Genomic DNA, 21,286 nt, shown 5'->3' with positions numbered 1-21,286 from the left:
AAATGCACTATCCTAATGCAAGATGTTATAAATATCATAGTAATAGGGGAAACTGTGTGTAGGAGAAGGGAGAGATGAGATATATGAAACCCTCTGTACTTTCTTCTCAATTTTTCTGTAAACCTAAAACTTAAAACTGTTCTAAAATATTAAATGTATTAATTAAAAAGGAAAAAATGCAGAGAGGCCTATAACATCTCCTAACTATGGATGGACAGAAAAAAAGGATTACCAGAAGAAGTGAGCTATAACTTTTTTGAACTCCTGCATTGCAACATGGCATAGCAATTAGAGCAGAAAAGGGAGATGCAATAGCAAACCCCCAGCATAGCAGCTGCTGAGTTCACTGTCAAGGTAGAAAACACATATTTAAAGGCAGAAGCTTAATCAATAGTAGAAAGAAGGAGGCCATGTCACAGAGCAGGTATTGCACTCAATAAATACGTATCTAACTAGCATAGCAAGACACAAAAATGGACAACGTGTACTGAATTTGGAAGACCAGGCTGAAGAAACGGTATGAAGATATTAAGTGGATCTAACATCGAGAAACCACAACAGTTACTGTTGGTGAAGGTCTTGGCAGATCTTTTAGTAAAGGTGTCAACCACACATGGGCCTTCTGTAGCTTTTTAGCCTCATACTGCACATTGGACTTGGGTTCACAGTAAGTCAACGGCATATAGTTTACTATATAGCTTGGTTTCATTTTTTCCCTCAACCAATCCATCGCTGTTTTAAAGTCCTGCCATGTCTTAAAATTTAAACAACAACAAAACACCAACAGTAAAACCTTTAGATGAAGCTAAGTAAAACTTTCTGAACCTAATGCTCAGCTTGGGGTGGTACCAAGAGAAACTGAAACAGGTAACTACCAGCTTTTAGACCTGCCCCAGATTTCGGACACCCAGTCCAGTACCAAAAGAGAGAACACAGGTGAGCATACCCGGTGGTGTGAACACAGGGCACACACGCTGCCACATCCAGCAGTCTTGCTAATGGACACATGGAGAATCTGCCCTCCCTCCCTCCCTGGGATGATGAGTCTTTTGAGATAAAACCAAGCCCACATTTAACAATGATCTCATCCCCATGCCTGAAGCATTCCTTTCAAATCATTGGCTCTGGAAGTCAGAAATTCTTCCTTCCAGCCCAATTAGTAAATCTAATCACATATATTCACACTCTCAAGGGGTCCCGATTATTTGGCAGTAACAGCTTGGTTATTCACAATCAACGAAATTAATGCCGCTGTTTTTAAAACATGAGAAAAAAAAAAACTGTACATAAAAACAAGCCTCCAAGCTGTGGACCTTGGTCAAAGAAAGGATAAAAATAAAAGCCAGGAACAAAGTATTTAAATAAATTATTAGACAAAGAATCATTTTTAAAGTCCCAGCAAGGCTGTGCCTTGGGGTCCTTGTTATTCTAAACTGAATCTTTGCTCTGCATCACCTAGAAGGAAAATGTCACTCAAATAAAAAAAGCTTCCTTTACATGAAACTGTGTGTTTAAATGGCAACATATAATTTGATTTAAAAAAAAAATTAGGAGCAATTGCTGCTGAAGCCATTTCAGGGACAAGGGGAGGGGAGGATCTGTCAGCACTATGGGAACAAAAAATGATGCGCTACCAGGCTTTATTCCAATCATTTGCTTCATAGTTGAGTTTAATTACACGTTACACACTGTCCTGTAATTATGTCGCTTGGGAAACTGCCAATTTCCCCCTTGAAAATGTTAAAAGTCCCTTAATTTATTTTAAAGACTCAGCGTTGCCTCCGCCAGCACCCCCGCCTTAGTGCGCATGGGCTACTTGGTTCCCGTTCGCTGTAAACGGAGGCGGGTGGGCAGTGAGGGGTCCGCTTCATGGTCTGGCTCGTGGTACAGAGGCCTGGCTGTGCCCACAGCTCCCAGAACACTGGCCCAGGGCAGAATACTTATAGTGATCTGATGCTTTTTTTTTTTTCTTTTTCTTTACAATTCACAGCAGGAGAAACTGAGAAACATGCCTCTTCCTTGTCCTCGGTCTCAGGAGGTTGGGATTAAAGCCCTTCATTCTTAGCAAGGGAATAAACACCCAACACAAGACGAAGCGCCTGCTCTCCAGGAATTTACAAGGTTGGAAAGATGACGAGCACTGAGCAAATACAATGTATATGAAACCTCCAGAAGACTGCACCGCGACAAGCACCACTTCGTGGACTGGGAAAGGGAACGGTCAACTCAAGTTGTTGGAGCCTCTTCTACGTGCTGGCAATGTGTTCAGAACTTCACAAATGTCACTTCATGCTGGCAGTATCAACAGCCACTACTAACTCAAGCGTCTTCAGGTACCAGAGAGATAACTAGAACACAGGAAGCAGCCAGACTTAATAAAAGGAGTCTGGGGCTCCGAGTCCATTGGAGAGTAAGCGTGAACCCTGACTGAGGGCGATTCGAATCCCCTTCCTCTTAACAACACTAGTGGAGCAAAACACATCGACGGGCCCCTTTTGAATTGTGGCTACGACCTCCATAGGAACCCATGAGGCCCCTGAATGGCACAGGGTGTGGACAAGGAACACAGACTCGCTGGCCTTAAAATTCAGCTCTGGCACTTCCTTCGCTGTGTGACCCTTGGGCAAACACCACTTAACCTCTCTGCGTGTCAGTTTCCTCATCTGCAAAATGGGCACACTGAAAGTGCCAACCTCAGAGGGGTGCCGTGACAAACTGATGAACGTGTCTGCCTTGCTGTTATCTCATAGCAAGCTACAGGGATGTGTTTGCTATTATGATTGCGTGTATGCTCTCTGTCACAGGAGAGAGAAGTTAAAAAGAGTTTCCCCAAAATGGGTTTGAAGTTGACGTGGACCCTGACAAGCAGAACAGAGAGAGTTACAGACTGGAGGAAGAGGGCACAAAGGTGACCTTACCTTCCCACGTCCGGGAGCACTGAAAGAAAGATTACAAATGGTGTGTATTAAGTTCTCAGAATACATTGAGAGCTCAAAAGGTGATTGCTTTTTTTCATACTAGGTCATCTCACAGCATCTTCTTGAGGTTTCTGCCTCAAAAACTAAGCTTCCACCGTCCTAGTTGTGAGTCAGGGTCTAAATCACTATTTCTCCCAACTTTTTTAAAAAAAGTATTGGTTACTACATATGCATCATAAGGAAGAAGAACAAATTTAAAGGTTTTTCAATCGTGTAAACATACTTAAAATTTTTCATCTGTTTTTAAAAAAAATGGCTATAATAAAGAACTTTGAGAAAATAATTCTGAGGTAGGAATATCCATCTTTATCCATAGTCTCATTTACTTGACATACTATAAATATTTCTCTTCTGATTTGGTATAATGTTAGGAACATATATATGTTCTGGCTCACAATTGCATGCAACCATTGTAAATCCATCTTACTTTTCAAGGCATTTCTATTTTACCCCTCTCAGGAAATTCATTTTCCTCTCTAATAGTCATCACCATACGAAGACTTTCCAACTAGATGAAATTGTAGTTCATAAATTATGAGGGATATGCTGAAGCAAGAATTGCAGGGTTTGTCACCAAATCGTATACATTAATTATGTAATTTTTTTTTTGTATACCAATTATATCTCAATAAAGGTGGAAAATAATTGCAGGATATGTAAAGAACAAGCAGTTTCCAGGATTTACTTTTCATTTTTTGCCCTGGAAGCCTCAAGATTTCATAAATTCTATTGGATAACAGCTTTGTTGGGTAAGATTTCATAAATTAGTTGGGTAGCAGCTTAATTAAAAAAGCATTTTATTTACGACATAGCACCACACCAAATCAGACAGAGAAAAGGAGTCAGGTTTGTTCTAATCCATATGGACCACCCACCAGAATGGTTCTCTGAGAAGCAGTGTCATTGTTTAAAATTAGGTCACTGGGAAAGGAAGTGAGTCCTAAGTGATTTTGATATAGTTAAACAGCATAATAATTTATAAAATGGTGAAATATTTACCTGCTCAATATATTTTGAAAAACTACAAAGAGTATCAAGCAAAGTTTTTATAACTTGATAGATGTGCCCAGGATAGGTTACATGTAAAAATTCCAAAGGAAAGGAGGAATCTCCCATGTAAACAAAAAACAAACAAACAACTGCTGCATTCACTTGCTTGGTTTTCTATTTCTGGTCTTTATGAACCATTCCCTGCCCTTCCTTTTCACCACCAGGTCCACTGTGGAAGGCACCAGCCAGGCTCATAGCAAGTGTTTGATAATATTTCCTGAGAAAGGCTGGGTGCAATAGCTCACACTTGTAATCCTAGCACTCTGGGAAGCCAAGGCAGGAGGATCGCTTGAGCTCAGGAGTTTGAGACCTGCCTGAGCAAGAGAAAAACCTCGTCTCTACAAAAATTAGAAAAATTAGCCAGGTATGGTGGCACGTACCTATAGTCCCAGCTACTTGGGAGGCTGAAGCAGGAGGATTACTCGAGCCCAGGAGTTGGAGGTTGCAGTGAGCTATGATGATGCCACTGCACTCTACCCAGAAGACAGAGCAAAACCCTGTCAATGAATGAATGAATGTGAATTTTAAAGGAATTTTTCTTCCTTTAGTTAGATGCTTTCTAGCATCCAAAAAGATGGACTGTTGTTGTTTTCTGTGTGTATTTTTGTTCTTCTGAAATAAATGCAAGTGATAACAGAAACATCTCATTTGCATGCATTTGGCTTTTATTGTTGCACATTAAAAGTTTATCTAATGTTTTTAAGGGCCTGAGATTAATGCACAGTATGCTTCTGTCTGTCTGGAAAGCCTAGAAGGGACCAGACAACTGGCAACAGGTTCTGAACATCTGAAGCACGTTACTTCATGTATCACTAGTATAACCACGTGTGAAATCTGGAAAGCTTTGCAATGATACTTTCACCGGGCTTGTTTATCCCTTACAATAATACCATTTGGGTGTCAATTCAATACTTGGTAATATGCCGTAATGTTGGAAAGAGACAGCCTTGAAGTTCAAAGGATTTGCAAACTAATAAAGGCAGTGGAGATGTTGGATGTGAGGTTTGTGATAAAATAGAGAGGAAAGGTGCAGACTCTTTACCGTTCAGAAATGGCCCTGACTATGCTAGATTTGGGAAGACCCTAACGGAATATGACCACTGGTTTGCTGGTCCTGTTGTGTATCTTCTAACCACGCTCTCCTTCACTCTCTCTCCTTTCCCTCCATGTTAAAGAAGGATAGCACGGTTGTACCCATCACACTCCAAGCCTGGGGACAGGAGGCTGCAGAACTGCAAAGAACCTGAGATTTGGAGTCCAAAGATGGGTTCAAATTCTCCTGGTCTATTGGCTGTTTGACAGAGCAGAACTCTGCACCTCTTTAAGCCCCAGCTCCTGAATCTATAAAATGGTGATGAGCGCACTTGTCTCCTAGGAGTTTCTTGACGATTAAGCCAACGTGTATGGCCTGTCTCATATGTTACCTAGCCCACAACAGCTATTCATTTTCTCTGATCAAATGGGAAGATGAATATTACCATGAAAAATTACTTCATCCTGAAACTTCCCTTTCTGTTAGTTGTAGCATTTTTCTTAAGTATTTTTTATTATCACAGTTCCACCTGAGACCTGGCTATCATGTGTTTGGGAGCCTTAGGTTTCCCTGCCATTACTCCCTCCTTTGTGGCTGAATCTTGGTTCCTGCCATGGTCCCCAGCACAGGTCTTGAGCCAAACGAAAATCAAGTCATTTGGGTTTCTCAGTGGTTCCTAGTGAATAATTAAATATACCAAGAACACAGGCTTTCTAAGTCCAAAGGTTTTATAATCCAACTGATACACTAAGCTTCCCTCTCCCAAGAAACTGAGGATTGTCATTCTAGGGAGGAAAAAAGAAATGTGAAACAACAAACAAAATATACAACGTGCTCTGCTCCTTACTGTAATATCCTATCTCTGAAATAATGGCAGCAGGATCATAAGATTGAGCCAAGTACTGCCCTCCACCAGTCTCCTGATGGTAAGGGCCGAGTGCCGCTCCCACGGTGGGAGAGCTGGGGGTGAAGCATCTCTAGCAAAGTGAAAGCCATTATGCCCAGAGTAAATAAGGCTCAGAAGTCGGAAATCATGCTATGCCTCCAGATTTTACTCCATGCACAGTGGGATGCTCGGATTTGCAATTCCTCCTCATGTTCTGTGCCCGTCCAAGTGTGGGGTAATTCAATTACAGCCACTGCTTTCGTTACGACACAGTTACTAAAGTTTATTCAAATATGACATGGGAAATCACTCCATCCGTCGCAAAATGCATGTGGCAAAAAATACATGCTTATAACTTTTGTAAGAAACAAAGGCCATACATGATTCTAAGATGATAAAAAAAAACAAGTGATCATTGGCAAGAGACCATTTAAACAAAACTTAGTCTTTACTCATGTAATTAACAAGAAATTGTTAAAAGTCATTGCGTGCTGGGCACTGAGCCAGTGGCTAGAATATAAGTGATCCATGGTGCCTGTTCACAAGGAGTTTACAATCAATTAGGGGAGATAGAAGGTAAATACATTTAAAGCTATAAAATGTTCTAGGAATTAAACCAGGGGTCCTCAAACTTTTTAAACAGGGGGCCAGTTCACCGTCCCTCAGACTGTTGGAGAGTGCGCATTGTGGGCCCGGGACGAGTTGGCTGCTAAGCAGGACAGGCAGTGGTGGCAAAATCACCGGAGGGCCGGATAAATATGCCAGGCAGCCCTCGCAGGCCGTAGTTTGAGGACACCCAAATTAAACTGTAAGTGTGTACAAGAGAATACATGGAGTCAGCCTGGTAGAGGTGCAGGAAGTCTTCAGAGAGCAGATGACCTTTGCCATGAGGGTGTCCAACAGGCAGATGGCGGGACCAGCACTTGGGCAAAATCAGGCATGGGAGCAAAGACACAGCAGTGGGCACGTGCTTGTGGCGCACCATCATTTGGTATGGCAGTGGGAGGGTGGAGAAGAGAGAGAGGGGAGTGGGCAGCAAGAGATAAAGTCCCAGAGATAGGCTGTAGCCAGGGCTGCTGCCCGAGGCATTCTGAACTATGTTTAGAAGATCATTCCAATAGTCAGCATGGGAAGCGGATTTGAAGGTACCAGGCTCAGCAGGGAGGCGGTTAAGATAGCACTGCTACAACACAGATGAATGAATCGGAGGGAACAAGAGATGCTCAAGGAGGTGGAACACAGAGAATGTGTCGTCGTCATGGGTCTGAGCTCTGCCTCCCAGATCTCACTGCCTACCACACAGGCCCTCCCGGACAGGTGTTCCAGGTACATAGAAGTCCGGATGCTCCAAATGCCTGTCCCCTCGCAGACCTGGATTATCTATTTCCTTAATAACACCACGTCCACCACCCCTCAGGCCAGAAATTGCCCTCTTCCATGGAGAGGGAGGGCCAGTGTGTTTTAGCCCCAAAGTAACTCATTCAAACTGCTTCTCTCCACAGCCGCTCCCATCATCCTAATTTAGGGCGCTTTCATTTCTCTATAATTTCCCCAGTTTTATTTTTGCTTCTGGTTTTGATTTCTCACATTTGTTTACTAGTGGGAGAGTGGTTTTTCTAAAATTAATTCTCATCATCTTGACTGAGAACACTTCAGAAATTCTTCACTGCCTGTAGATCCAAACGAACCCTTTAAAATGGCTTAAATATCCCTGATGAACTAGCCCACATCTGCCTGAACGTGTTTGCCACTCCCTGTGTCTCAGCCATCCTAAGAACAGCTGCTCCGGCTCCCCGAACAGGCAACATGCAGCCGTTACGCCTTTGCTCTCGAGGCGCTGTCCACCTGCAGTGCCCTCGCCACGTTCTCCCAGTCACCTGGTTAACCAGCGCTGTCAGTGCTCGGAGCCGGGATGCCACTTCCTCAGGAGCTTTCCCGACCTGCCCCCGACATCTGTGTTGGCAACTCTCCTCTGAGCACCCAGTATCCCCCTCCCCGATCGAGACACGTGCCAAGTGGCTTGGAAACTGCCTGGTGTTTGTCTTATCACCACCCTCTACTGCCATTCTTCCTTTGCATCTCCAGACAGTGAACCCCTGAGCACCCCGATCCTTGAGGACACCCCAACCTCTGGGCACCGCTGGGCCTGGGACGGCCACTCAGGAAGCTCGTGCAGCCTGCGCGACAGGGAAGAGCAAAGCGTCAGACAGGCAGGCAGAAGAAGAGAAACCCACTAGAGGGGCTGAGAGCCACAGTCTAGACCTACAGCACCGGCTGCAGGGCAAGAAGGGAGGACTGGTCACTGGAAACACTGCCAGGCGTCCAGGGCAGGGCAAATGAGGTGAACGATGACGAGAATGGCCTGCATTTGGCAGGACAGCTTCCAGAAAGTGATGGGTAGAAGTCTTGTTGGAGGGTGTTGACAAAGGAGTGGCAGGTGAGTGAGAACATAGGCAAGGGGACAACTTGGAACACACGGGTACACGATACCTGGGCGTGGCGGGGGGTATTAAGGGCAAAGAGGGAATATTTGTGTGTGCCAGCTCCTGTGTGTATGTGTGCACACGCATGTGTGTGTGTGTGTGTGTGTGTGTGTGTGTGTGTGTGTGTGTGACAATTTCTTTACAAAAGATCTCAACCATAAATCTAACTGGCAAAGAAAGTGAATGGCCAAGCTATATTCAGGTACAAAATAACCATCTATCAAACAAAAGATACAAATCATAAATGTATGATTGAATTCATATGGGAGATTTATATCATCAACAAACATAGATTTTATCTAAACTTAAAAAAATGAGCCCCTCTTTATGTTTCAGAAGAGACCACTCAGCCCATGGATCAAAACTTAATCAGCTGTCCACAATCACTATTTGCACTCTCTAGCATGACTGCACGATCACTGAGATATCTATTTTCATAGTCACCCCAAAACTTCCCTGCAGAAAGCCTCAGACTTTATATATGATCCACTAACCCCATCCATTCATGGAAATAGCTTTAGTTTTCTATCTAGTAAATGCCCCGAAGTCAGATGAGACACAGGAAAAAAATCAGGGATAAAGACATCTGAAATATAGAAATGTCTAACCTATGATGAAAAGTGCATGTGGACACAAAATAGCCACATTTATCTTTACAAATAGGTCTGTCCTTTAGGTCCCTATCAAATATAAAGTTCTGTCAGGTTGCCATGGTATTAATTTCACCTACAACATTTGCAGCGGTCCCAGACCTTTTTGGTACCAGGGACCGGTTTCATGGAAAACAATTCTTCCACAGTCTTGAGTGGGGGGAGCGAAGCTCAAGTGGTGATTCGAGCGATGAGGAGCTCCCTGGTTCCTAAGTTTCATAGAAAAAGGATGAGGGTGGGGGCGGAGGTTGGGGACCGAAGGTTTGGAGAACGCATTGAGGAAAACAGGCTTCAAACATGAAATTACTTTTCATCAGACATATGCTTCTCATGCAACTACCAATACATTCAGCATCAATAAGCTCTAATTTTAGAAACATTCATCTGCAAACACTAATCAGTTAATGGTAAATTCAATTTCTACTTGGCTTCTACTTTCATGTTCGGCCCTTCAAGGCTATACAACACGGTATCTCAAAAATATTAATTTACTTACTAGGAACACAGATTACATTCCTTGAAAACATCTGTACAATAAATGTATACACATATAAGTAAAATCAAAGCTTTATGAAAATATAATTTTCTTAGGGGGGGGGCTGCATTTCTGACCAAACACCTGATCCCAAACCTTTCAAAGAAAGGACCATAAAATCCTCTGTGTAATCAAATCACAAATATGATTAATAATAACATTTCAGAATAGGTCAAAGCTTCCCAAATGGCATGTATAGAAAAACACATAACTTTAAAATATTTTGCCTACAGAGAACTCAGAGATCTGGCATGGCGTGATTCAAGGGGGCCACTGCTGGGTGGTACAATTTTTCACTGTGCAGACTGTCCTATAGATTGCAGGTTTGGCCAGTAGCCCCCCCTAGGCATGGTGACAACCAAAGAAACACGCCTGCACATTTCCAAATGCGCTCTAGGGGAACGAATACTGTCCCAGCTGAGAACCAGTCAGTCTCTCTTGCTTACAGAGAAACGTAAGCCCAGACAAAAGGAGCTGCCCATGTTTGTGTCACTAGATAAAGACAGTGCTTGGGTCTCGAACCCAGGTTTCCAGGAGGCCAGTGCCACTGAGAATCCGGCAGAGAACATCTTGGATCTACCTCATGCTGACTGAATCCGGGCTTTTCCCCTGAGGACGGGGAGAGGCGTCAGCACAAATCTGGGGCTGTAACTGAGCACCCCGATGGATGAGCCTTTTCAGTCTGTGGTCCCATCCCCCAGTCTGAGCCCTGTTAGGAAGCAGGCCGTGTATCACCTCCCCAGCTCCACATCCCATCCCCCCAACTCACAACAGCCCCCACTGTTGGTGGAAAAATTATTTTCCGTGAAACTTGTCCCTGGTGCCTAAAAGGTTGGGGGCCACTGTTTAAGTCACTTTGCCTTAGCTTCCCGTTCAGTCACACGGTGTCTTCTCCACGCTGGCACTGCCCCATCAGCTGATGGCATCTTCTATTTCACAGAGGCCTCCACTTCCTTCTGCCCCACTCACAAACTGATCTAACTTAGTCCCTGGAGTTTAAATACTCTATTATGAAATGTGAGAAGACATTTGTCTTCCCTCCCCATCTCTCTCATTTTTCTCTTTTTGTTTATCTTATTGTATCCCCAGCATTAGACTGAACAGACACAAGACGCCAGAGAGAATCCTGGGCCTCTGTCCAACCTGGGGAATAAGTCTAACAGGGTCTCCACTAAATTTGAGGTCATGCGGTTTGGGGGTAGATAGTGCATTTCTGTTCCTTGTTGCTTAAGTTTAAGGTTTTTTGTCATAATTCAATATCCAACTATATAAAATATTCTTCTAGTGTTGATTGTGTTTTTTAAAAATGCCATCATGTAGAAAAAGTTTAAAAGTTAGAAATCCCCATTTCAGTTCCCTAATTGATTTCACTTAATTGTAATATATATATATATATATATATATATATATTAGTTTACTGAGAAAGCCAAAAATCTGGGGTGGGTCATTCATCTGAGTTTGGCATTAAAATTCAGTGGGAAACATAATATCTGAGCAGGGGCTGCAGGCTTACCCGGATGTACGCGTCCTGATGGTGCTTAGCAAAGTACAGCATGTTGTCCAGAGCCAGCATGCCAGGAGGAGTCTGGGTGAAGTCCATGGCAGGGTTCACATGATTCTGTGATTAAAACAAAACATTTGATAAGGTTAATTCTTCAGAGATTCCACCGACCACCAGGGATCCGGTTTCCCCCTGGAGACTGATGTATCACAAGGCAAGCTCCAAATGATCAAATATGATGACACTGTCTACTTCCATGTGACCCTACTGAGGTGGGGGCAGGGGCTTCTTCCGACAGCTCAGCCAGCTGTTATACCTGGGAGTAGGAAACGTAGTCGAAGTCAAAATATGGGAATATTCTTAGACATGTAACAGTGTGAGGAAAAGAAAATGAGATAAAAGTTATTTCTGGTGGCTGCTCTAAAGTGGAACCAACAGCGTTTGGTGAGGAAGACCTGGGATAAAGTCACACTTCTGCCCTTCAACTCAGATAGATGACTTCTGGGAAGCCATTACCTGCCCACACCTTAACTCCTCATCCTCACGTGTGCACGGGCTTCTCGAACCGTCCGGGGTTACACACTCCACAGGCACTGGATAGCATTCAGATCCCCAGGCCTACTCCCAGGAAGAGTGCTTGGCCGTGTGGTCACACGTGCCACTGAGAACCCTGAAGATTAAACAATAGTTTCAAACATGCTTAACCAGGGAGCAGGCCTGGCTCGTCTGAATCCTCCGTGTGCTTGAGATCGCCCGGGAAACACCACAAGACTCTTACGTAGAGCAGCAGACCACTCTCCACCATTAACCACTGAAAACACTCGCCATAGAACTGTCCTGAAAATTCAGATCCAAATGGTAAATGATTTAAGGGAAGGCAAGTTCCCCCCCACCCCAGGTTAAATAGATGAAAAATAAATGTTAAAGAAATATTTTTTTAAAAAAACTGCTTTGGCCTCATGATCCAGATCATTTGTATGAAATGACATATTTTAGTTTTGTCCCTGAATACTTTAAACAGCTTGAATCTCTATTTTGCCAGGGAAATTTTGCTTAAAGGCAATTTTTTTCTAATTTCGGCACAGAAGGTCCTTTCTGTTCACTTTTCAAGGTTCAGACAACTCACAAACACTTCTCTACAACATTCAGGAGTACAGCTAAACCGTCTTTCCCATGCAGATTTGAAATGTTTATAAGCTAATAAACAACATCTAAAATTATGGGACAGCAGTGCTGCCTACTGGCCACAGTTCCACGGTTCCAAGAGCATCCCTGTCCACAGCTAGGGGTTATGTGAGTGCAAGCATTTGAATATTTTAACATTTCATCCTGATTCATTTATTAAAATGTTGGAAAGTTTTGAAAATACCAAAATACTGCCACCAATGATAAGAAAGATATATCTCATAAAATAAATATAATTGCAACAAAAATAAAAAATCATTCAGCATGTCAAATGCATTGGGATCCTGACTTAATTGGAAATAAATGATCAGAGAGTTAGTCTAAAAAGTAACTTGTAATGAAAGAGTTTATAATAGTTTTAGCTATTTAGCAAAAAATAGTAAAATTCCCTTATTACACAGAAATCGATTGTTTTGACTTTGATAAATTAGATTTTCATGAAGACAGTGATATAAAAAAGTGGATATTTGTTCAGTACTTTCTGAGTCTGATCACTATTTTGAACTTTCCACTATGAAATCTCACTTATGGTAGGTACAACTGTTATCCCCATTTTACTGGTGAGGAAACTGAGGCTCGGATGGGTTCAGAAGCTTGGCTTTGGCCGAGCAGGCAATGACTTCTTGGACAACATATCTCAACAATCTTTTGTTCCTATTTTTTTTCCTTACCACCTGTTTCAAAGTTGAATGCATTTATTTTGGTACTTCTAGCATTTAGTCTTTACAAAGACTGAGAGAAGTTTGAGGAAAATGTAGGCTGATCAATATTAGCTGCCACGCAGCACCGGCCAGCCAGCAGAGGAGAGGGGGCCAGACGTAAAAAAGAAAAACATGACGTTTATTTCAGACCTATTTCTAGTGCTGGCCTGTGAATTTCAAAAATAAATACATTAAAAAAAGAAATCAAGTAAAAAAAAAAATTAGATTCTCTGACTCTAATTCCAACAAATCCCCAAAGCTGTGTGTTAGGGAAGTTGACCTGGGAGAAGATCATGACCATGGCTAAAGAGTCATCAGTCGAATTTAAATCTTGCACCCTGAGTCCCCATGAAGCCTCCTTTTATTAATCACACCCCTCTTGAGCACACACTGGGTTCATTAATTAGGGCACTGCTGGTTTCAAAAAATCCTTACAGTTAATAAAAAATATAATTGATTTTTAGAGTTCTTTTAAAGAGCCATATAACCAATCAGCAAATAGTCCCAATAAAATAAGATGTACTATGTACCAGGCATTGCACCAAATGTCTTGCATATGGAGCTCTTAATCCTTATAAAACCCTCACCAGGTAGATGCTATCGTTATCCTCCTTTGGCAAGAAGGAAACTGAGGCACTGACAATTTGGGGCTGAGTCAGTATTAGCAGAGCCCGAATGTGAACTCTGAGCATAGGATTTTCACCAGGTTGATCACCAACCTGACACTGCTGGGAATTCCACAAAGATGTCCCCAGTTGTTGCAGTTCTTTTCAATCAACACCATTCCCTCAGGCAGAGTGGGCCTAGGATCCACCCTTTTTAATAAAAGCTATGATTTCTCCATCCCTCCCAGACATTAAAACAGACCAAAGTCTCTCTCATGTTCAATAAACCATGTCCTAATTGTCTCAAAACAAATAAGCTCTTGCTGAGCAAAGCCAATTAGAAAATTGCCTTTGATTTTCAATGACTTGCCATGAATTATGAAGCATCACTACATTTTTACATGAAAAAAATACTGTGTAGTTGGAGGTGAACTATACTTTTTTCCCTCTCTTTCTCTTTCTCTCTCTAACTCCAGATATCATTTTCCCAGCCTCCCTCTCCTTGAAATGATTTTCTTTATTTTGTTTTAAATAACTTTACAACCAGAGATTTTGATAATGGGAAAAGGAAAAGAATTGCATGCCAAGACATTTAAAAAGCTTTCTGTACTGCGACAAAAATACTCTGAGAGCCAGGCAAGGCCAAAAGCTCCCCAACTTCTTTCTTATTTATGAGATGCTCTGGATACAGATTTATTTTATTTTCTTGTTCCATGTTATTTTTTTTTCCACCTGTCTTGAAATGGAAGCTGCAGGAGCTTTGATAAATGGCTTGAAATTTTCCCTTGTTTTACTGCAAAGCCTGTGTACCTCTGTACATCCTTCTGAAATGCCATTTGTTAGTGCCTGTAGAGTGCCACTCCGTGAATCACAGCAGACATCTCTCAGCCCCTAGGGAAAGGGTGAATGGCTGCTTCCATTTCCAAAACACCGGAGTTTTAAAATTTGGCAATGTGGTATCAACCAGCAGAAGATATCATGAGTTATTAGAAATCAGCAGAAGATATCAGAGTTATTCTGAGCACCTTATGTGCAGTTTGGGTATCTAGTTTGAGTATCTAATTCCTGGAGATCAGTTTCTCATCTGTTACACGCATGCCAGTTTTTCAGCTGAATTATTTCAATCGCATACCGAAGGGAAGGTATAAGCTCTAAGACAGAAAATCTCCACACCTGTTCTGGGTCCATATCTCATGGCCGTTGGAGAGCTACAGTGGGCCTTAAATATAATCTAGGCTGGTTCTCTTATTTTATAGATTACAAAAACAGAGTCCCTGGTGGAGAACAGTGGCGCTCAAACCTGGGCAGGCATCTGAATCTCACAGAGCAGTTGTTAAAACACCGATTGCTGGCTCCACCTCCTGAGCATCTGACTCAGTAGGCTTGGGATGAGATCTAAGAATTTGCATCTCTAACAAATTCCCAGGAGATTATCTCCCAGGAGATACAGATGCTAGTGGAAGACTACACTTTTGAGACCCACTGGTGGATAGAATGGCTCATCCCAAATAACACAGGTAATATCAAAAGAAGATCTAGAATCCAGACCCACCAACTCCTTAAATCCCATGCAGCTGCTATTCCATCACGCTTTAACCCACTTGCTCCAAAGTGCAAATGCATTTCAGATATACCTGCTGTTCACCTGCTCTGTGGTGAGGTCTCTCATCAATGAAACAAACTCCTTTATTCAGACAAGGGAATTGTAATTTAGAAGCTTCTCGCTCCTCTTATTGCTCAAATTTCTGACTAAAATAATATGTATCAGCACCTCCACAGGGAAGTAGGAAACTGTAATCAGTCTATATTTCCACTCCTGAGTGCTTCCCGGTTGGGGAAACAGTACTGGCACTAGCCTGAATGATTTTTAAATGATCTGTATATTTTTCAATTACTAATGCCATACTAGTCCTTCATTAGTGTAGAAAAGAAAGAGATGATTACAATAATGCCTGCCAGATGGCATATTGTGGGGAAAGCCTTTGAGGATTTAGGAGTTAATATTTGTGCTATAAGAGTGCCTACATTTGCTGAACAAATACAGCATTAAAGGCAACCTTTAAAACAAATCACATGGAGTGAATATTCATTTAGTCTATGAAAAGCCCCATTCAAGAGTATTTCTTGAGGCTGGTGGTTTAAGGTCACATTCCCCAAGTGGAAGAGGGCTATCCATGGACTCTGTCAAAGGACACATGCCTACCTCTGCTCTCCTCCCCGCCCAGGAAAAAAGAGCATGTTGAGTGTTTCAGCAAGCTCCCTAGAACAGCAGTTCTCTACCTTGCACTTGAAAATCCCCTGGGGGGATCTGAATAATCCTGATGTCCAGGTTATACCCCAAATCAGTTCAACGAGAAGCTCCATGGTTAGGATTCAAACAATTAGATTTTTTTTTAAGCTCCCCAGATGATTCCAATATCCAGCCAAGGTTGAGAACCAATTTTCCAAATCAGTAGTTCTCAAACTTGAGCAAGCATTAGAATCACCTGGAGGGTCTGCTTACATGCAGGTTGCTGGGCCCCACCCCTGAGTTTTTGGTCCAGTAGGTCTGGGGTGGAGTCCAAGAACTACTTGCATTCATACAAGTTTTCGGATGCTGCTGCTGATTTCTGGGCCATACTATAACAATCACCGTGCTAAAGCCACAGTAACCAAATGCAAGAGCAGCTAGGTACCTACACCCACCAGCTGGTGGAGTCACTTCACTCCCCTGTACCAGCGTTGGGTTAGGCAGTGACCTTTATTGTATGACAGCTTTGGGTAGGGCATACATTCTCTGAGCTGACACAGGGCCCACCACCTTCTCACCTGGCTACTTACACATCTGTGTAAACGTGTTGCCTCTGACTTTGTCATCCCCAACACAGATCAGTGTCCCCAAGATCCCTACAAGTAGCCTCTAGGGATCTTCAGATTCTGGCAGACAGACAGACAGACAGACGGCAAATATTCTAAAAGGCAGAAAAATAACTGCAACCAGGTGACGGCCCTGATACCAGTGGGCATCATGCCAGGTATTCCAAATGCACAATTTCAGTTACTCTTCCCAACTACCCTAAGAGGCAACTAACCAGGTAAATGTCACTGTTCTCATTCTACGGTGAGGTCACAACTTGTAACTTCTGCAAGATCAAAGCTAGTAAGCAGCAAAGCCGCCACTTCAATTCAGTAGCTTTTTTAAAATTTAGGTTTAAAAGGTCTTTGGTGACTAAGAATATGCACTCCATTAGAAAGAAGGAATTTAATCAGAGAAATGTGAAGTCTTGTAAAAAGATTTTTAGAAATTCAAGCACACATCTACAGATTAAGGGCAATACGGTTTAGGAATAATTCATGAGAGCACAGCTCCTCATCATTAAAATTTGATGCTTTAAGGTAAAGCGCAAAGAATCTTCATGAAAGAAACACCTAGAAAGATGCTAAGGATTCAGGCCAATAGGTTCTAAGCCACCTTGATTCCCCACTGTACCTCCCTCTCCGACACACATTTCTCTCTTTTTTTTTTTTTTTTTTGCCTGGCCTCCCAACACCTCTGCTGGTCTCTCTAATTCCATTCACCCACCTGCTTCCTCCTGGCCTTCAGGCATGGAGGAAGAGAAACCCTGGCTCTGTTTCTCTTGGCTGAGCAATTCCACAACCACACCCCTGAAATACCCCAGCTTCAACTGAGCTCGAAGATCATCTCCAACTCCCACTAAGAGAACCTCCTCACTGGGAATGTTCTGAAACCAAGGAAAGTCCATGACCATTCGTATTATGATATTAAGAGCTAAGAGTTAGAGCTGAGTTAGAGCTGGCAATAAGTTCAAAAGGAGTCGATTTCATGTGGCAGCCAGAAGGTTCTGGCATGTCAGGTTTCATCAACAGGAGCATAACAAGAAGAACAGAGGAGGTTCCACTGGACTGGGCCTGGCTTAGGTCACATCTGGACACAAGACACAGCCTAGATGTCATACTGCAAGCCCCAGCCTCTGACATGCAAGAAATCGTGCACAGAAGAGTGGCTAGGCAGAAGCAGAAATATCAGAACAAAGAGGCATGTCCGAAGAGTTGGGGGAAAACTTCAGATAGTTAGCCCTAGGAAAAAAGAAAGGTGTGTTGAAGTAGGATGGGATTGTGGGTTGGACTACTGGTGTCCTGTGCTGCTACAGAAAACAGAATTAGCAGAGAAGTTCCTGTCCTTAAAAATATTTGCAACCCCTGGCTCCTTCTCCCCCTTGATCACATAATTTTGGATGTCTACTATTGTGCAAGGTACTGTGCAGGACAGAAATGATACCTTTCATCCAAAGGTGAATTTAAAACAAAAATAGTAGCTGCCTTCAAGGAACTTCTATCTCAGAAGTGAGTTACTAAAAGTCTTAACAATACAGCAAGACACACACTCTTACAAATAACTTCACATGTGCACACAATGAAAGATCCCGCATTAATAATTCTGGATTTAAGGCAAACTTCCTTAGTGAAAAAATAATATCCTCTTAAAAATTACTCTAAAATAAAGTCAGAAAAGTCCATACACTGCCGGGTATGCAATTTAGGAAAATCTGGGTTGCCGCTCACTTCATTATCTTGAAGAAGCAGAACTGCAGCTTACCGAATAAAAGGATACACTTCAGCACAGTTTATTTGGTATGTTGATTCAATAGCCAATACAAAGAATTACCATAAAAACTCAATTAAAAAATGCCTTGGGAATAAATTTCATTTAAAATGAAGCTGGTTATGGTTTCTCAAAAGTCTTTATGAATAATGAAATAGTGCTGTCAAGGTTTATAAAGATATCTGCAATTTTTCTACTCAGCTTAGCTCACGTGGGATTCGGAACAATTCAGGTACCCTGGCTCACTCTAGCAACAACAGTGTGTTCTTTCTTCCCTTTCTTCCCAGCTCCTTTTTGTACCATTCCTTTTAGGACCCCCTTTCTCCCACCTCTTGTCACTTTAAAACAAGGGGTGAAGTCGTAGTATCACTACCATTGAAGGAGAAAGAGTGGGTTTCTCCATTTCCCCATGGGCTGCTCCCTCCCCAGGGAGAGCACAAGCTAAAGTGTCCAGAAAAGGACACAGGCTATGCACCACTGTCACTCCTGGGCATCCTCAATAATCCATCAAGAAACCTGTTCCCTTGGAGCCCAGCACAGCTCTTCCGGCTATCTCTGGTAAGGGACCGCCACCGGCACGGGAGAGGAAAGCTCTTGGCCACGGTGGAGCTCGGGGCTGACCAAGCTGCAGCTGCTACACACGGATGGACTCCCAGGGAGTCAAAGAGATGCAGAGATGTTGCTAGCTTCCTCCAGAACTTAGCACTGTCTGGCCCTGGCATGGGGCTGCAGTACTTGCAGAATTGCAAAAGTAGGGGGAAAAATCTTTCTACAGTATTTATCCAGAGGAACATCCAGGGATGTCCTTCAGGGCTTTATTTATAACAGTAGAAAGGCATGCTTTATGACGACAGTGGTAACGGCTCTAACGGTGGGAGTAGAGCTAACAAATACACAGCAGTCAATGGTGCCAAGCACTGTTCTAAGCCACAGGTTGGCAAACTACAGCCCGGGGGCCAAATCAGATCCACCACTTACTTATTTTTGTACAGTGCTATAAAATCCCTTTTCCTTTACATTTTTAAATTTTTTAAATTAAATGAAGAATAATGTGCGATGTGCAAATTACATGCAATTCAAGTTTCAGCACCCGTAACAGAGATTTTGCTGGAACTCGGTCATGTTCACTGGTGCACACGCTGCCTGTGGCTGTCCTCACGCCACGGAGCAGAATCAAGAGCTGTGACAGAGACTTGCGTACGGCTCTCGAAGCCTAAATCCTGCTGCCTGGCCCTTCGCAGGAAACATTTGCCAACTCTTGTTCTGACGTTTGCTCTCCCAGTGAAATCAGTCTTTATGAAAAGCTAAAAAAAAACTCCTTAATCAAAGGTTTAAAATCTCAGCTAACGAAGAAATGCGAATGTTTTGCTTCCTCAGAAACACCCTTACCCCTTTGTGAATGATTAACGTTTTATTCCCCTGGATAGATATTGTAATGATTTTATAGATTCCCAAATACGTAACTGTAAAAATTTTGTGTCCAGCAAATGTTACATTGAAAGTGCTTTCAGTAAGCTTACAACTAGGTCTCCCTTCCCTCCACCGGCTAGCGTCACAGCGATTCAATGCCCAACCGTAGTGTTCTCAGGTACCTTCCCTCCTGCTGTTCAAGGCAAATCTCAGACACGGATATATTCAGATATAAAAGACCACCTATACTCTTGGCATGTTAGGGACCTGAGCTATGGCTGGGAAACATTCGCCTCTTTCCTTCCTTCAACATAGTTCTTATAAATGGCAAAATCTGGCTTTCAAATTTAGAGACTATAGTCTCTTTTCTACAACTGGCTGCATACAAGTCTTATACCTGTTTTAAAGATTAACAAACTGAGGCACAGAGAGGTTAAGCACTTTTCTCACATTCTTACAACCGGCAAGCTGGGATTTGAAGCCAACAGTCCAGAGTCCATATTCTTAATCAGTATACTAAAAAGGACAACTAGTTAACTACATGATGGAAGATCTACTCCAGGGAGTACTGTGCAACCTTTTAAAATTGTGTTCATGGGGCCGGGCGCGGTGGCTCACGCCTGTAATCCTAGCTCTCTGGGAGGCCGAGGCGGGCGGATTGCTCGAGGTCGGGAGTTCAAAACCAGCCTGAGCAAGAGTGAGACCCCGTCTCTACTATAAATAGAAAGAAACTAATTGGCCAACTAATATATATAGAAAAAATTAGCCGGGCATGGTGGCGCATGCCTGTAGTCCCAGCTACTTGGGAGGCTGAGACAGAAGGATCGCTTGAGCCCAGGAGTCTGAGGTTGCTGTGAGCTAGGTTGACGCCACGGCACTCACTCTAGCCTAGGCAACAAAGTGAGACTCTGTCTCAAAAAAAAAAAAAAAAAAAAAATTGTGTTCATGGAGTAGTTATCACAAGAGAAAAGGGTAGGAATATAAAATGTATGTTAATCATATGCTGTATAATAATCTCTATAGTAGTATATATTCCTTGCCAACATGTATTTTATATAGAATTTTCTCTATATATTCTCATGACATAAAGTATACATGAGAATCAGTAATATCAAGACATAGACTTATCATAGTCATATATTTTTAAAATTGCATTAAAAAACTAGAAGGGAGTTCACCAAAGCACTAATAATAATGATTGGTAGTGGTGGGAAGATGAGTAATTTTTTTCTATCTGTTCACATTTTTCTAACTTTTTCTCATGTCTTCATTGCATTGATCTTTTACTTATATTTGATTAGGGGTGTGCCCACTCTTCTCTAACAAGGTAATAAATTCATTTTGCAGGAGAACATGAGAAACAGTTTGGATTCTCATCCTAGAGTCTGCTCCAGTGTTTGCTGCAGCTGTCCCTGCAGGGCCATGTCCAGCTGTGGCAGAGGGACGACCCTGGGCAGAAAGCCTCAAGCCCAGCTGCCCCCCAAGGAAGTCCTTCCCAGGCAGGGCTGATGGCCCGGGTCCTGCAGGCAGCATTCCAAACTCCTGCTACCAGGTAAGGTGAGAAGGGTGTCATTTCGATAGAAGAGCCCAGGAGGAGCATCTGTGATCCGAATCCTCAGAATCAGGGGCAGACCGAAGTCCTGAGGCCTCTTGGGCACAGTAGGCC

General features: G+C 42.7%; 1 protein-coding gene across 6 annotated transcripts in view; it reads right to left on the bottom strand.

Moving 5' to 3' along the window:
- The window catches only part of ELMO1 (engulfment and cell motility 1), a 504,832-nt gene that overhangs the window by 232,407 nt on the left and 251,139 nt on the right, over nt 1-21,286 (bottom strand). For all 6 annotated transcript variants that reach the window (XM_012777572.2, XM_076006306.1, XM_012777576.3 and 3 more), the window contains one exon: nt 11,129-11,233. In XM_012777572.2, the coding sequence (XP_012633026.1) occupies nt 11,129-11,233 (105 nt within the window). The remainder of the gene's footprint in view (nt 1-11,128; nt 11,234-21,286) is intronic.

The sequence above is a fragment of the Microcebus murinus genome, chromosome 9 (genome assembly GCF_040939455.1).
Source record: "Microcebus murinus isolate Inina chromosome 9, M.murinus_Inina_mat1.0, whole genome shotgun sequence".
Taxonomy (NCBI): Eukaryota; Metazoa; Chordata; class Mammalia; order Primates; family Cheirogaleidae; genus Microcebus; species Microcebus murinus.
The sequence above is the reverse complement of the archived record's forward strand: the minus strand, read 5'-3'. Positions and strand labels throughout refer to the sequence as shown.